General features: G+C 48.9%; 2 protein-coding genes across 2 annotated transcripts; both read left to right on the forward strand.

Moving 5' to 3' along the window:
* Positions 1 to 1,535: 1,535 nt before the first annotated feature.
* Positions 1,536 to 2,581, forward strand: Aspvir_007779 (uncharacterized protein; the record flags this gene model as incomplete). The annotated part of the gene is made up of 2 exons (XM_043270956.1): positions 1,536 to 1,678; positions 1,867 to 2,581. The coding sequence occupies 2 exons, from the start codon at positions 1,536 to 1,538 to the stop codon at positions 2,579 to 2,581; spliced, it is 858 nt and encodes a 285-aa protein (XP_043126891.1).
* Positions 2,582 to 5,322: 2,741 nt separating this feature from the next.
* Positions 5,323 to 8,398, forward strand: nut1 (putative RNA polymerase II mediator complex subunit Nut1; the record flags this gene model as incomplete). The annotated part of the gene is made up of 6 exons (XM_043270957.1): positions 5,323 to 5,719; positions 5,770 to 6,020; positions 6,067 to 6,129; positions 6,179 to 6,679; positions 6,732 to 7,263; positions 7,311 to 8,398. The coding sequence occupies 6 exons, from the start codon at positions 5,323 to 5,325 to the stop codon at positions 8,396 to 8,398; spliced, it is 2,832 nt and encodes a 943-aa protein (XP_043126892.1).
* Between the last annotated feature and the right edge of the window lie 9,700 nt (positions 8,399 to 18,098).

The raw sequence follows: 18,098 nt of genomic DNA on the forward strand, positions 1-18,098 counted from the left end.
CTCAGAGCAAGGCCTATTGCAGGTTCACCCTTCAGGCCAGGCATTATGGTGATGTGGAAGATTGGTACGTCATGCACAGCGTGGCAAATTCCGTGTTTCGATAGAGAGCTGAGAACCGATGTGTCATTCGGTTCAGGCCTGATATATTGCTAGAGGTAGAAGTTCTTGAGTCCGGTTGAATAGCGGGATGTGTATTGAGATGCTCACCGCTGATTGCGCCTCAAGAAGTGATTAAGGTACAAGAGGCATATCTGGCCATTGGCAAATGACGGTGGCTCCTCCGCATGCCCAATGGCTGGTAGGGCGCCTAAGTGATCCAATAGAATGAATCTGGGACCATCATGCACAGAGTGACGTCGATACTCATCAAGGTTGTTGAAGAGTTAAAGTAGCATCGATTAGATTGGACGATCTCAGATCTTGGAGGCTGCTTTAGAAACAGGGCCCGTCGAGTGCCTGGTACCTAGGTACCTGAAGTATCAACTTTCCCTCCGTGTCCCTCCAATGGGAAGAAGGTACCTTAGGTTGGAGGTGGGCTCAGGTACAGGGACCGTGCCTGTGGGTAAGTTTGGTATTACCAGAGTACCAGTTCCCAAAACTTGCAAAAGAGCAGCCACAAACCAACCAGAACGTGAAAAAGCAAGTCGGAAAAGTCAACCTAGACAAGGTAATTCTAACCTACAAATATAGTTTGATCCATTGATCCAATTGATCCTTGAGGCCTGGTCTGAGCCATAGAAATGCCTCCCTTATCATCGCTTCCAGATGCTGAAGAGAGATGTTTCATTTCTGCTTCGGGCCAATGAGTTAGGATCCACCAGGAGGAGTGAAAGGACACGCGATGAACATGGCTCCTTTCGCCACTAGTCGGCGCGCCCATTTGCATCCATCGATTCGATTCGCATCGATCTGAGGCTCCACGTCCAATGGACCAGTGTCTCGTTCCGTTGGCTTCAACCTGAATCGAATTACTATGTCTCAGTGCAATCAACTGCTGTAACTGCCGTCCGTTGTCTTTCTCCCTTGGCTTCCTTGTTAGCTGTGGCCTGTCATTTCTCGATAAAAATTCTAATTACCCAAAGGTAGAGAGGTACTTGTGGGATTGAATCGTTGGAACGATAGCTATTCTCGGTGGTCGAATAATATTTTAGGGACATATTGTTCTATATTAGGCCTTCAAATAAGCAGTCCTAATTCCTTGATCGGGTAGACCCGTTCCAGCTCTGTTCGCACTCAACTGGTTAGTTATACAAGAGCGAGTCCCAGCTCCGCTTCTTTTTTCCCACGCAGCCTTCTTTGTCATCAATTTCCTCTTCTCTCCCTCTTTTCTCCCTGGTCTCCTGGTTGCAACGACTTGTTACTCGACATATACTTCTTGTCCTTTTTGTTTCTTGTCCTCGATGGGTCAGTCCCCCCCCGAAGCATTGTCGGCTCAGTTTCCCCGCTACACACTCGATTTTCAATAATCTCGCTTCGACTACATTAATGGCATAAGCTAGAGATCGCCTTGTCTCTAGATGGAGCACACTTAGCAGATGTCTGACAACGATCCCGGTCAAGGTAGAAGCCTAGGTTTTGCCATTAGAAACCTATTCCGCTCTACATCTTCCCCATCTCCGTCTCCTCAACGAAGGGTGTCTCTCCTGATCCGCCGAGGTAGGAGTGTCTTTGTCAACAAGTAATTCCCTCCCCCGTTTGTTCTTGTCCCTCTCCGCTCTACATCTAGCTGAGCGTTTCCTGGGAACGCTCCAAAGCGCAAAGATCGTCACCGGGGGCAGCTTCTTGCATTTCCCTTCATCTCTTCGAAGACCAGCAGGCCAATGGCTAGATGGGGACCTAGAGCTAAGTCGGGTACTCTCTACACAGAAATCCTTCCGATCAGTCAACTCCCTTGTCTGGGCCCAAAATGGACTCCGCTCAGCAATTCGATCCTGCCACAATAATTGACCTCTCTGGGTCGTCCCAGGGAGCAGCGCATGGCACCTTTGATATCTTCGAGTGGTACCCACACTATCAGAACTGCCAGCGATACTTCCTGGACCATGCACAACATAGCGTCACCGTTCAAGCACTGTGCGCCTTTTTGAACATTCGTCTACCCTTCCAACGGATGCCGCACCCAGTTTCCAGCTCTTCTAGCAAAGCATCAACACCTTCTGCAGAACTGGCGTCTTCTGCCTCCGAGTCCTCCTCGCATCCAGCCGTCTCTGTGTCACTCATCCCCTATATTCGACGTCTAGTAGCCACGGGCATGGATTCCCCTGGTGTTCTTCAAGGATTCTTCGGCGATGACTGGACCGCAGGCGTTGGATATCTCCACGAACAGGAACGTCGCAACTACCTCTTCGCTGCGAAGAGCGGCGGCTGGGCTGCCGTTAAGAGAGATTACGATATGAATCCTTTGGAGACGATTCCCTTCCTGCGACCCCTGCAAGGCCCGCTGGATTCCGAGATCGAGGCCGCGGAGAGAAGTTGGAGTGAGTGGCTTGCAATGGAAGATTGGATGGTTGGACCCCGAGCTCCCGACACTCTCCGAGATTCCTGTTCACATATGTCGCGTCCTCGGAGCTCAGGAGGGTAACCTCGATGATGATAATGTCCGATGTTATGTTCCCGTCGAATTACCTCTTCGAGTTTATTACCCTTCAAAAGGTGTTATATCATACACAACAGACTCGTCCGATCGCGTGAAGTTGGACCCCGCCAGGAGACAATGATCATACACACTGATCATACATTTATTTTGGAGCGCGACAGAAAACCCGATGTGCTTCATCTCCACTACCTTGCAGTCATTCCATCATTCTTGTGAAAGGACACTCCCGATGTCTGAAAAGAAAATAACATTGAGAATGTGAGGTGGCTTCCCGCGTCTAGGTTTGTTCCCTATTGGCACCCTCGCCAACGACCGAGGCAACCGATTATCCAAATATTTCTACTATGTAATGCTTCGTCATTGTGTAGATGCAGCCCGAATGAGTCTTTGGAGAATGCACAGGGACTTCTCCTGAATCAATACTTACAGCCCGAATAAATTCATTGTTCGAGGGCTGCGGTAAGCTGTGTCCACGGGGAGTGTTCCGGACCAGACCCCATGAGCCATACCTTTTAGGGCGGACGTGTCTGGACCAGACACTGGAACTATTGCTCAAGTTTTCAGGGCAGATTTTCGAGGGCTGCCCTGTCCATCAATTACCCCTCGACCTGAGACCCCACCGGTTTGTCTCGGTGACCGGCGATTACGACACCCGCAACCGAGGGGACGGTCAATTCCTTGGTTTGCTTGTGGAGAAGGCTCAGAACTCTGGTAGTGGTAGGGCTATCGAGATTCACTCTGGTTTCTGGTTACCAATTTGATTTCGGTCGAAATTTTGACTACAGATACCTGCTTGAATGTAGCCTGAGTTATCAGTGCCTGAGAGAATTCAACGTGTAGGTATGTTCTGGCATTGGTCAATCTTTACAGAGTGCTGGTATTCAATATGTTGGACCGTGCGTCTAGCAACCTAGAAACTCCATCTCACTGTTCCCATGGTTAGGGGTATTCGAGTCTTCCAGACGAGAGTTTGCAATAATATTAATAGCACAGCAACAGATAAGTGGCTAGCTGAATGGCGGGTCCAGTAGCTTTAACGATTAAAATACAGTAGTGGTATTGAGTCACACTCAAAGTTAACTTAGAGGTTTGCAAACTATCTGCAACTTTACGCAATACTCGTCAGAATTGCAGGTGTAAGAAGCAGAAATTACCCGTGTACAGAATTACCCGTCTACTCTATTCGGCCGAAAACAGGATAACACGAAGCCGAAGTACAGAGTACGTGTAAAACATTGCGATGCCCCCATTCGCCTGAGGCTTCACCCGTCTTGTACCGTTGTACATGAAGTTCGCGGCTATTGGAATTATCTTCCTTCGTTTTCCAAGCTCCTCGGAGATGGCATACACAGTGTCATGACATGATAATAACTAGACTGTGTTGCATGACTTGCAAATTACGCCGAGTACACAGGCACCCCCATTTCCGGACCCAGGTATCACCACCGATTGTTTCATTGTTGACAACCTACCTATTCCGTCGTGAGAATGTGGGCCGCGTCTCGTGTTGGGACCTGCAAGTCAACCATAGTCTATCATAGGCTTTACATTTGAGTCTACTCCGTAGTTCTAGATAATTCCAATTGCAGGTCAGTTACTCAGTTACTCAGTTACAGGACTGAAAGAGCAAAGTCCATTATCGGCGCATGATTGGGCGGGGATCAAAGGACTAGATTAGTCCCGGTGCCAGGCATCTGGCTGATCTGAGATGTTATTTGTCCGGAGGTTTTATTAGATCGTGAGCGATGAGCCAATCTTGTTTCTTCGCTGGGTTCAATCGTTTGGTTTGTCGATAATTAGTGTTTATGGTCATCTTCTACTTCCAGGTTGACATGCAAATACTCTGTATACATGTCGGTCCGATCTATTCTGCAAATGTTTCCAGTATTATAACATGGTTTTGAGGTCCTTACGTGCGTTATGGTACCTTACAGACCGTGGAATATCAGTGGACTTTGTGGGTTTGCTAGCCTCAATATGAGGAATTCCCCCAATGGGAGGATCTAGAGTTATGAGATGACTTTTCTCAATCATCTAAATGGTGATATTCTCTGCTAAAAACACTATATGTTATCCGTGACTTGGCCGGTATTAAACATTGATTGTGCATGGCTCTTAAAGTGCTGACGCCTCATAGCTGCAAAATATAGTTGTAAAATATTCAGGTTTCTTTTAGAAGAATACTACCATTTTTATGCTCTTCAATAGATTACTAAAGACAAGAGAACCCTCATCTAAACCACCAGAGATATTACCTTCATGCTCACTGCTCTGTTGATTTGTTCTAGCTTGATCCATCTCACCTTCCTGTCATGTGACAACTATCATGTGACTCGCCCTTCCAGCCAAACAACAAATGACGCTCAAGTTTCCACCACATACTCCAGACCTGAATGAGGAGTCAGGCGAGATGTCTCCCACGAACCAGCGTGGATAATCAAATGCATATTTATACGTCATCCTCTCATGTCTGCTATGTTTGAATTTAAGCCAGGATGATCGAACCTTCCCAGAATATGACGTCCCCCGTCCATTGGGGGACATTCTTCCATCAATGTTTGATACATCGAATCGATGCCAACGAGTTCAGAAATCTGTCAAAACTGCTGTTCCAAAAATGTCCGATTGCGGAAAACGCATTGCTTGATGCACTGCTCCAGACTCGGTCCGAGTCCAGGATCAAGTGGGATCCACTACTCCCGCTCTACATAGACTGCCTGTGCCGAATGGGCAGGGTCAGAACGTCTACTGTGCTGACCTCCCTTTTGAAATACTCGTCTATACATGATAAGCCGCAACTGCCTACGTCAGAGGGCAAAGACGGTTCCAAATACTATACTTTGATGACTGATATTCGGGTCATCCAAGATGCCATGCTTTCTGTATCAACGGGGAGTACTCCCAAAACTAACGCAGAAGCTATCGCAATTTTCTTTTCTATTGTTGACTGGATCCATGCGGTTGTCTCGTGGCACAACAGTCATTTCGATCCCGGACAACACCCAAGTGGAATGATGAGTTCGCCTGATGTGGTGTCGCTGTTCGAATCGTTGGGCATTCTCCTCGCTGCTCTGTCTGGAACCGGGAAAGGATTAGAGGTTCTTTCAGCCGATTCACATGAAGGTATTTTCTACCGCTTCCGAATTGACCTGGGTTAATCTCACAAGCTGCAGGGTTAAAGGTCAAGCTGGGGCAAGCGCTCTCGGCATATTTGCCCCTTTGCGTTGAGGTGTCGTTACCTCTGCGTAACAGGTTGGATGGTCTCCAAAAGGAATTCAATTTGTACGGGGAACGGGCGCCAAAGACCTTGGATGTTCCAATGATGGAAAACATGAATGTCAATGCTCTGCAATTTGAGGCGTCCGTCATGGATGGGCCGGTCATCAACTCGAGAGCAGGTCTCTACGTCTTTATCAATGCAATGGTAGGTATCTATTTTGGTCGTTGGCTGTACAAAGCTGATCTTCTAGCTCGTGGGCCGGCCCCTGGTGGATGATGGTATGCTGATCAACTATCTTGCCAATCGATACGGAGTAGGTGCAATGATCTGCTGGTAGAACAGAGCCGACTGACACGTACTAGGGACACTACGAGGCTCTCATTGAGGAAATCCTCACCGCTGCTTTTGACGTCTTGTCAAACGGCATGTATCGTAATGAATCCAGTCGGACCATGTTCGTCTTCCGCTCCTTCTTGGTCAACAAGCTCCCCGCGTTCTTTGCGGCCATGCTGGCGTCGACCATGGTCTCCATCCCAATGGAAATGTGCATCAGTCATGCTTTGAGCCGGCTTGACCCCAACACCTTCCCATCGTTCTCACAGATGTTTGAAATGCAGGGCAACACGGTCCTGTCCGACGTGCGGCAGGAGTTTTTATTTGCCTGTGCCTCGCACAAACTGATACCTGAATCCAGCATAGAACGATTGTTGGGTGAGAATCCCATGCAGACTCTTCCTGTGGGCTATAACAAGGACGAACTGGTGTCGCAGATCAACGCCAATCCTGAACGTGCGGAGCAGTTGATCAACGAGATTGAGTCTATGGAGGGAAATGCCGGAGCGATTATTGGGGCAATCACAGAGGTTTGTCGTTGGGTCAGAATTTGATTGGCACGGTATCGGCTAACGAATACAGGTCATGCATAATCTCTGCAGCCAAAAAGAGACCATGACACTGAAGAACATTTGCAATTCGCTGTCTCGGCGGCCTCAGGCGCTGGACGTGGTTTTGATTTTCCGAAACCCAAAGCAGGTTCTGCAGCCGCTCTGCGCTTTACTGGACTCGTGGCACTGGGACGAGGATCAGGGCGAGAATCAACCGGTGTACGACGAGTTTGGAAGTATTCTCCTGCTGGTGCTGGCCTTCAAGTACCGGTTTGATCTGCGACCAGCCGATCTTGGGATCTCAAGTAATGATTCCTTTGTTCTGAGACTGCTCGGGCGAGGATCCTGCAGCCAGAAACTCGATGCTCTGGATGAGAAACAGAACAAGAACCTGGGCTCCTGGATTGCGGCGCTGTTCATCGCCGAAGGCATTAGTGAGGAGACCATGTCGGCGTGCAGTCCGCAGGAGTTCTATCTGCTCGTGGCTACACTATTCAGCCAGAGCCTGGAGGCATGTGAGACCGGAAAGCTCGAGTTTGATACTTTGAAAGGGGGCTTTGAATGTATGTTGTATTGGTCTGGGCTACTGGACAGATACTGACATGAGTAGATCTGCTTGAGCCCTTTCTCTTGCCGTCTCTCATCTTCGCGCTGACGTGGTTGGGGAACCATATCTGGGAGACGGAACTCGACCCCTCAATACCTTTAAAGGCGCTACATTCCCTAGTGAACCCGAGTTCCATCTCCGGCGAAGCCAGAGAAATCCATCGGACCGTGCTGAACACCACCGCTCGCACGCTGGAAGAGCAGCTCAAAGATGTGCGCACGCGGCACCCGTCGCGCACCGACATCAAACCGATCCTCGACTCCCTGGAGCCCTGCCTATCGTTCCAGCGGGTGGGCAGCTGCCACCGCTCGGAACTGGAGAGTTGGACGACGCATTCCAACGGCGGCCTGCTAGGCAGCATCCGCAGCACGTTCCAGTCGCTGGTGCTATGGAGCACAAACCCAGAGGTCAGCATGGCACCACCTCCGTACACGCATCGCCAGCTGATCGCCGGCGTGCGGATGCTGGGGGCGTCACGCGTGTTTCCTACCCTGATCGAGGAGCTGAAGCTCCAGACCGAGGCGGGCAACGGCCCCCTGGCATTGGACCTGGCTGCGACGCTGATCTGCGCGCCCATGGCGGAAACCTTTTCCGTCGAGCAGAACAGCCACCAGCCCGTGGACCCGAACAAGGAGGCGCTGCCTCGGTGTGGGATCCTGACCCTCCGCGACGTGCTGGCGCTGCAGCACGAGAACGTGCCCAAGATCTCGGAGAAGGACCCCCTACGCGCGGAGGTGCTCGTGCGGCTGTACCGGCGGGTCAACGCGCTGCTGGCGCCGCCGTCTCAGGTTCCTAACCTGGACGTCAACAACATCATCCAGAACATGCAGCTGGGGGGCGTGGGCGTGGGCGTGGGCGTAGATGTGGGCACGGGCCAGATGGAGCTGGATGCCGCGGGGACCGCAGACCATGGGGTCGAGCCCGACGATGCAGAGAACATCCATCGCATGATTGACAATGCGGCAGCGGCGGCGGGGCTGGATTCGTCGGGGACGGGGCTCGACACGAGTATTGACGATGTGCTGAATGCGGCGGATATGGCTGTTGGGAACCCGGAGTATTTGGATCTGGATATGGAGGGGATGTTCTAGCTGTATACAGTGATACGAGTTACGTGGAACGGGAATTTAATCCATTATGAAAACGCCAACACAACACGGGTTAAGAACACTGAGCATCCTGTACCGTTCATTCAGAAGTATGATACACCACAAATCAAAAGTTTTTAACTGACAGAGTGCAAAGAACCAACAGTTCAATCTATCCCTATCCACCAATACAAGAAACCCTCTCAAACCAAGGAGGTATACCTGCAGAATACCGTGTTAGCAAATATATACGGAAAAGTGAAGGGTCTCAGAAGACAGCACCTATATTACATCAAGAAATTTTATATAAGAAAACCACCACAACCTTCATGCCTGTCGCTATCGCTATCGCTACACCCAGTTTCCTATAGCAGAGTCGCTTTCTCACGCAGGGTGATTCTTATGCCTCACATTCGGTAGATCGACTAAACGCCCGCGTCAGCAAAGCATATCCCAGATGGATAACGGGGACGGGGAAACACACCTTTAACATCCTCCTTGATTACCTTGTACACGTCGCTAAGCGGCGAATCCGCAAGTATGCTATCGATGTCTAGGGGCTCTGGCGCAGGCAGCAACGGCGAGTCCAGTGGGTTTGGTTCTAGTTCTGGTTCTGGTTCTGGTTCCTGGCGAGTGTGGAGGGTCGAGATCGGGATGGGGATCGGGGCTGCGCAGGCGACTGCCACGGAGAGGAGGAGGAGGATGAGCGATAGGTGTATTTTTATTTCCATGCTGCGATACCATGTACAAGCAGGGGGTCTATACGGGTAGACTACAGGTTGAAGAAGAGAATGGGGCAAGGACCGGGCTAGCTGGAGTGCTGATATATGCCGCTCGTCCTTGTATCGAATGTCCAGTGGAGTGGTATGCGCTACGCGATGATGGACGCGTTTGTCCTTGCTGTGTGCGGCAGGGGTGGTGATGGTATATCCCTTGATGCGGTTATTACCTCTGTTGGGTTGTGTGTAGTCAGCTACAGCTACAGCTACGCTGTACTCTGGGTTTGTATGCGATTGAATGTGTCCTTTTAGTAACGGGATTTGGGCACTATCGGTGGGAAATAGGCACTACAAGCATTATCAATTTGATTGTAATTGACTAAAGCGAACGCGTATAGCTGGTCAGGGCAAGGTGGTTGGGTTGTGGTGGGAGGAATGTCAGGGATGCATTTCTCCGTCAATCAACAATGTGGACTTCTCTATATTCCGTCTCGTGCATTGGCAGATTTCGAGTATGAGATTGGAGTACAGTACTCTATCATGATATTGTGACCTGTTCTGCTTACGACTCCATCCTACGGAGTACTACTAAATATATAACTACGCAGAGCAGATGCAGAAGCAGAGAGGCTGTAGCTATCGAACTTAATATTGGACAGAAGGATTGCTACGCTGAGACATTATCCAAATATTGCATAAAGCTGACCTGTCAATTCAGTCAATATGACAGCTAGTTCCGCGTTGCACGAGACAGTAGACAAATGCATAGTGCCAGCAAAAGCAATGCTGCTAAATTGACATAATTTTGGCTGCTTCAAACTAAGTGCTTAGTGCGAGTGCAAGCTGCAGATTTGACAAGCCCCGTCACTGCAGCCTCTTCTTTTCTATCACACCGATCGACGCATGCACGTGAAAGGAGAGCACGCCAGCCGTCGCCGTCGAGTCAGATGCCAGAAATTGCAAGGCTGAAGATGCAGATGCCAAAATACTAGGCCATATCCTTAAGTCATCTGTAGTCACCTTATCAATCAAGCATGCATGACGCATCGGGTTATCTGCATCTGGTAATCTTATCCCGAAAGGCTGTGATCACCAGGAACGAGGCGGCCATTCTGCACGAGGTCTTGTGTTGATGAGCCTTGTCATTGGAGGATATTCGACGTGATGAATCTCGAAGGAACAAGATGGCCTCGGCTTCAGCCTGTAAGCCATCGAGACTTGCCGACTCCGCACCCACCCCGACTCCAAGTTTCAACAAGTGACAGGAACAGGAGGAAACGTGATAGGTCTTCTGTAAAGGCGACCTTCATACTCCGTAGAGAAGTACTTTGTGCAGAATGCTGGACCTGCAGAATGTGACATGCAAGCGCGGAGATACATTCACTCATCACAGCCTTGACGACCTTGTCTCGGTCGGACTTGGACTAGAATCAGCGATCGCAGATGGCTCAACAGCGTCTGGGAAAAAAACCCCTGTAGATTCTTCAAGCCCCATTTATCTTCAACCTTAATGAGTCCACATTGACGACAGGGGAGCACGCCATTCAGTATAACAAGCTTAAATGACTAGCTAGCCTCGTGTCACTAGAACTGCATTTCACTCTGCATTGTAGCATTGGGCATCTGTGCAGAATCTGCCTCCGGATAGCAGGCTTCTGACAATCGACTGATAGTCCGTACTTCTGGGCGCAAAACTAGATAATCAACCAAGGCGTCATTATTGCCAACTGCACGGAGTGGATCATGTCAATCGTCCTGATAAAAGTCCTATCCAGGCACGATCAGCGGAGTTGCGCGGCAACTGGCAAAAAATCAGATACCAATCATACCATACGTCCATAAGCCCGGACCAACCACTGGGGAAGCGTAATATTTTCCCCCACTCCCAGTCCAATAACGGGCACTGTGAAGGACTTTCAGTCTTTCAGGTCCCCGACTGGATTGGCCAATGGACGTTCATGACATAGCCATATGCCGGCCCCTGCAGGCTGCAGCAGTGTACAACCCGTCGCACTAAAGAACCAATGGACAGAAGAAGGTTGGACTGGTGGGGCCAAAGTGGAGGAGTGAACATGCAGAGTTGAACAATAATGGCTGCCAGCTTTGATTTGTGGCTTCAGCACCTCGGTTGAGCAGTTCTACAAGAACATTCACAGTGGTCATCCACTTTGAACAAGAGGAGGTGACTCCTACATCTGCATCTGGAAGCAAACAATTCCGTCCTTGAGGGTAAAGGATCATCCCAGTTGAGCCGTAAAGGTCATCAAGAAAGCACAGAGACAGTGCGCATACGCCAATATCAATTCTCCTCGACCTGTCCGTCGAACACGAGCCGGAGTCACCTGTACCCTTGAATTGGGTCAAGGCAAGGGAGACAGTGGTACGAAGTTCATCATAGGTACAGAATATCCCTTAGATCTGTCGCAAGAAAGTGTAGACAATCTACATCGCTGTGCATGGCATCAACGGACAGCATGATTTTGCACTCTATAGTACCGGCTGTCTGGGACCTAAAGCGACTTTCCTAGCGCTTCCACCGTGCGTTCGGTGACGACTGTCGATTTCGATCCCGTCTCTGCGAGTGTTGACATCAAGGTGGGGACCTTGTCCACAATACGATCGATTCTCAGACTTTGTGAGACCAAAGTGCTCCAAGGACTTGGAGCCAATCGAAAACCTGAATAATGTTTGAATATCATGCATCATGGAGGAATGCCAAATGGGGCGGTGGAGTGAACTAAGTAGCTACTCCGTATACGAGAAACACGCCGCTGAGGTTTGTTCGCTGGATCCGCGACTCCCATTTAACCTTTGAGTTGGACTGAACATTTGAGCTTTGAACTAATCTGAAGAATACTAATTGTATTCTGCATCTGGTGGATACCAAATCATGAGCAAAGTATAAACCGAGACGATACACACTTATGACCATGGGACAGCCGATAGCAGCACGTGATAAGGGAGATTAAGTCCAGGCAGTAAGACAGTCACTAATAATTACCCCTGAGTGCCTTCGCTGCCTTGGCCATCGGCCCATCACAGCTCCAGTTTGAGCACTTGGCTTTTTTACTATTCACGTCACGGAATTGTCCCTACCACGCGGACTTTTGACAGATAACCGCTAACACGTCTACGAGTTAAGGTGTATCTCCCCTCTAGACCACTTGACTACGTACGGAGTAGTCTCAGACTCTACTCCGTACAGCAGTCCTCTCTCCCAAAAAGGCAACTATCAACCCAATTGAGATAAAGAACACCTCTGCAATCTCCATCGTGAGCTCCATGCGTTATCCTAGTATGGTAATGATGGACAAACAGACAATATCGTGCCGTCCCAGGTGTTGATCGGGTTGCTCCCGTGAACTGGTTGACCAAATCCTTCCGGTCTCAATGTCCAATGGCCAGTCCGTAGCAGTTGCAACTAACATCACACAGCGTTGGTCCAAGAGACCACGAGTCCACCATCATATAACTCCACGAGGAGGGCCACAGAAGCGGACAGCGGCAGAGCCAAACCGAGGCCTGAGCCGCGGGATGGAAAATAAACCCCCATTCGCCCGCTGGCTTTAGTGACTAGTGTCGGGGACAGGGGACTGGAAGGATGCCCCGAGCAGTCAAGCATATCCGTGGATAATCTATTTATCGCCTTGCAATTCGAGTCATGAACCGATCAAAAATGGTCACCACGGTAAGGCGAATCTCGTCATGGATATAGTTCTGTTTCCTGGACCAAGTGGTGGCGAACCATGGTCGCGTTCAAGTTGCCTTTTGGTAGCTTCGGAGCCGACTTGAATGTTCGGTACTTGTAGAACATCATGTAGCGGCTGCTAGCAAGGACTCTGTAGGTTAGTCAGTAGTAGAAAGCTCCATGAGCAGCGCTTAGCTAGCTCTTTAGCAGACAAAGAAACAGTGGCAAAATGCCAGGGCCAGAAGAGCTTGGAACCTTAGCCTGCATACAACAGCGACCACGTGCGCCCTGTGATAGGCTGCTCAGTCTGAGCTCTTGCTGGAGTTTGGTAAGAGACGGGAACACAAGGTACCTTACGTACCTCACCCACCTACCTAAATAAGCTAAGGTAGGTCTGGACCGTTTGGTGCGAGGCGAAAAGAAAGCTCAGGATGCTGGGCTCTCCGTGCTATCGACATTTATCCTCTTATCCGGTTATCTATCCAGTCTTGGTTTGGAGTCTAGATGCATCATGCTGGACACCCTGGTCAGAAGCTGCGGAATCTACGGTCGGCAACTATCAATCGCTTCAAGCCGATTATCCCAGCAGTAGGTTGTATAAGGGACATGATAGATGGACCACTACATTCCTAGAAAGTAGTAGGCAGAAGTTAGGTCGTTAGGTCGCAATGGTTTGCAACTTACAATCGATTTAGAGACAGCAACACTTGCTCTGTCTGAACAAGCTCCTGGCAACGACAAGGGCATCAATTAGCATCCGCCCGCCTCGACTGCCAAAATCCCAGATAGCGGGGACGCCTCCAGACGCCGCGAGTCCGCGACACGAAGGATTTTCAAGCGTCGCGCGGTTTATTGTCCAATCCGAGGCACGGCGGCAAGACCAAAAGTACGTACCCGTCCCACCGCAAGGTGCCATTCCCACTTGTCTCAGTCTTTGCCTTTGCCTTGAGTCGCTGGGTGACGGCTGGACTCAAAATTGGACTTTGGGGCCAAGCCGCCAAACGTAAGTACTCTGGGGCCGGGGAAGATGCCGTAGCCTGGTGGCCCGGGTTGTAGTAGTACTACACGGTACTGCGAATGCTATATCGGGCCTTGTGCATCAGGCCAGCATTGGAGGATCGCGTGCTTTTACGATGTTGCGATCAGGATGCGATGCGATGGGGCTTGTTGTCTGGTTATTGGATACTCTGTGGTCATTTAGCGCAGACCCGATGAATGGGTAGGATCTATCTAGATCCTAGTATATTGTCCCTGCATCAGTAGGACTGATATATTTGCCAATACTACGCCTATCATGTCTACCTTGAACCGAATCATCGCAAATCATCCAAGCAACTGACCAAATAGCATGTAGAGCGAGTTATAGCCACAACTGAGCTCACATGGCAAAAACTCCGTAACTTGTATCCACAAGTAGTAAATCCTTCTCTGGAGGTGATACAATCAGAAAGCATATTACCGATTAGCCCGCCCCGAACCAGGTCACTGGTATTCCAGAGGAGTGGGTCGGCGATAAGGTGTCCTGTGTCTGCTCTCTGGCTGTCTTGCTGTCTGTGCAGTGCGCGGTGGCCATCATATTTTCTCCTATCATATCATATATTATTGTAAATCATCTGACATGTACGATGTATGGGGTGCTAGCAAGTCCCAGACAAGTTTTGACGTATGCGTGAAATGAAGCTATGTAAGTATGAAACGGGCATATCAGATCCTCCCTTGCGTCGTTAAATCATCTAATACTACGGAGTACGCAGTACGTACATCGTAAGCGACCCGGTGCTCTGTAAGGTAGTATTGCCCGGTTCTTTGGACTTGCCCTGAAGAGGACATCGATGATAACGAGGGTTGATCATTTGTTGCTGCCTGCCGTACTCCGTGAAGTTGGCATGGCAGAGATGCGTGTGTACTCCGTAGATATGCCTCGATTGAAGACTTTGTGACACATATCGAGCCTCGTTAATATTCCGAAACTTTGAGCGCTGTGCGTACTCTAATTCGAGAATCAAGAATATTTCGACACAAGGACGTCCTGTGGTTGATTTGATGACGGACTGGACACACACGGTGTGTCATGGTATGATGGTCGTAATGATATTGCCTGATAGTGGGGGCGATTATATATAGACGCTCTTAGATACAGTCAGTCGTAAGTTGTCTCAGAAACATACAGTTGGCAGTATCTATCGTGAGATCCTGCCAGCCATCAACCATGTATATTGTGTATCTTGATCAATATACTCCGTAGATCCAGGTACGTAACTTGGTAGAAGAATGTAGAAATCCGTACTTAGTACTAAGAACTAGTGACATGTGGAAGGATCAAGTCCGTTTCCGCGACAGTCGACAGCTCCAATTTCAAAGATCCCGTTAGTCGGGAAATGGGTACCTTTTTTGGGACTGACTTCCCCTTTGGGTTTGCTGCATTCTGCTATTGGCACATACTAATTTTTCGATCTGTTCTTCTTGCATTTGTGTGAACCAGAGAGTGATAAAAACAATCTCGAAAGCAAAGTCAACCAAACCAGCGAGCTACAGAGGTACTCCTCGCATTGTTATATTAAGTAATCCTAAATATGAGTCTGCAGAAGTACATACGACTCGACACGGTTGCTGCGCCGTCGATCCACGGACCCAGCTTGAACTACGAAGCCGTACCGGAAATTCCAAGCAAAAAGCAAAGCCGTTCGTTCTGTCGAAGGATTGATCAAACACTTCGACTCAGGATCAATTTCTATAGACTTTGACGGCAACGTGAGGGGGAGAGAGGGGCCACTTGATTTCGCCACAGAAAAGACCGGAGCGTTTGTTTACTACTTGCTAGATACGGGGTAGATATCTATCCGGACTACGGATACCTAGACTCAATCCTCTCAATTGTGCTAACTGCTAAGGAAATGTCCAATTCTTGGCGGGGTTGCCTCTGTTTGTCCCATATGCGGGTCTTTGCACAGTGGAACCGCAGGACTCAGCATTGGGTAATTTTTATGGCTGTTTACGTCCTGGCATTGGTAGGTGGTACTTTGACATTTAATCTATCTCTCGAAAATAATAGGCCGATTATTAATATAAACACTAAATGTCACGTCGATTTTTTTTATTTTTTCCGGGGCTAAGGACAAGGATCGTGATTATAGTTGGAGTAGTTGGACAGGGGAAAAGGGACTCGGTGCGTTTGGATCGTCCTCGAGCCGTTTCTTAGTCTGTGATAATGTGATCACTTTGATAGATATTTCCCACTGAATGCACCGCATCCTAATCTCCAACCGAATAGGGATCACCGGGGGACTTTGGAGTTTGGACAGGACTCTGGACTGATGTGATGGAAGATCACTTACCCAATCCATCCTAGCATATTCTGATTTTGGCTCTGGCGACCTTCGTTAGCTTGCGTTTCGTCGACGGTCAAGCTCTTGGTTGTCTGCCCTCGGGAAAAGACCAGGTTAATGTCATTGCAACACAGAATTGGTGAGGACCATGATGACGATAGCATACGAAGCAAACGACGTGGGGAATATGGGACTGTCTTTAGATTGAGACATGATAATAAGGGTGTTAAATGATATTCTCTGTAGAGTGTACTCGGTACTCCCTGCTCTGATACTCCATGCTCGCCCGTTTCCACCCTGTCTTAGTGTCTATGGAGAGCTTAGATACTCTACCTTTCTTGAGCAAAGAATTGGATCCTTTGTCCCTCGCACGGGATTTTTTGGCTGATTTTTTTGTTCTTTTTACTTGTCCTTGATGAAAAGTAGTGCCAACGCCCAACGGACTATTTGCTAGTCTGGTTCGTGCTTGACGACTGGTTCTAGTCCCTTTTTTTTTTCTCCATGGCGACTCATTAATATTCTTATTTCTCCTTTTCTTTGTTTGACATATCAAATGAAAATAATATTAATACACTACTACTACTACTAATTATATTAATATTAATTCTTATTTAAGATTCCACCTGCTATGACTACTGTCCAGACCATACTTATGCCAATAGCCTGATACTCAGTACTTACTTTGCTGCTCTCCTCCATCTGTCAACATCACATACCTCCTTTCCCTCTCTCTCTCTCCCATTTTCTTCAAAGATCATTGCTGGTCTACGATCATTCATTATTATTATCATCATCATCTTCATCACCAGATTAACATCTTCATCGTCATTAAACAATTGCTGCCGGTGGCAATCCCTCGCTGCAAACAAGAAACTCGACTCGTCAAACAGACGGACCGTTCATTCCTCCCTGCTGTTGGTGTTTCTCAGCCCTTGCTTGGTGTTTGAGGCGGAACAGAGTCGACAAACCCAGCGACCATTCCCCTCATTGTCGGACTGTCGAGTGTCGAGTCAATTGGGACGAGAATCTTATCAACATCCTTAACGCTATTGTTCGACTTCTCCCTTCGTCTCCGTAATCCTTCCCCCGGATTCGAGGGTCCAAGCGATCCTTGCAGCCCAAGGAGCATACTTCCAGAACCTCGAAAAGAGAAGAGATCAACCATTTCAGCTATTAGTCACGACTACTACTACTACTCTTGCTCGAGATTACTTGCAAGTGGCGGGATCAAGGGAAGATTCTCACTTATATCATCTCCAGAACAACGAGTGAAATCTCTTGCCCTATCTTCGTCGTCTTTTTTCTCCTTCATCCCTTCCCCTACCACCTTCAATTCTCCGGACCCTCCTTCTCGTGCTCGCCGAATTATCTCCTACTCTCGCCCTCGTTGCGACTTGGAACGTGTGTCTGTTCCTTGCTCCCAAGATTTTGTACGCAGCGTGGTCTATCCCTTGACGCTGCTGCAGGCCATGTTGGCAGCCTATTTGATAACCATTTCCTATCATTGTTATTGAAGATTAGACCATAGGTATGTCGTGCCCTCACTTCTTCCAAGATCCAATTAAGGAAATCCAAGAATATTTTCTGTCCCCAGCATTCCTTCCATTCCTTCCCCCCACTGCCCTTGGCAGCCAACATTCCCTAGGTTGAGGTGCACAACAATAGACCCTGGCAACACATCCTTATCGACAACCCTGAGACCGTCATCCCTCGTCCCTACTGTGTAAAAGGGATCAAGCCACCGCTAACCATTGACCCTAGACGAGTAACCTGTCCGCTTGTCGGACCGCTGTGGGCGTCATCACTACAACCTTGATTCATTCAGGCCAGGGATCCTGATATCCACTTCCAATTCCTCTTGCATTTACACTATCTCTAAACAGTCTCCTGTGAGCATGCTCATTGAGTTCTGCCTCACCTAATCGCTTGGTCAGTGACCTTCGCGCCGGCTAGACGCTATCAGAACCGAG

The sequence above is a fragment of the Aspergillus viridinutans genome (genome assembly GCF_018404265.1).
Source record: "Aspergillus viridinutans IFM 47045 DNA, scaffold_5, whole genome shotgun sequence".
Lineage (NCBI taxonomy): Eukaryota > Fungi > Ascomycota > Eurotiomycetes > Eurotiales > Aspergillaceae > Aspergillus > Aspergillus viridinutans.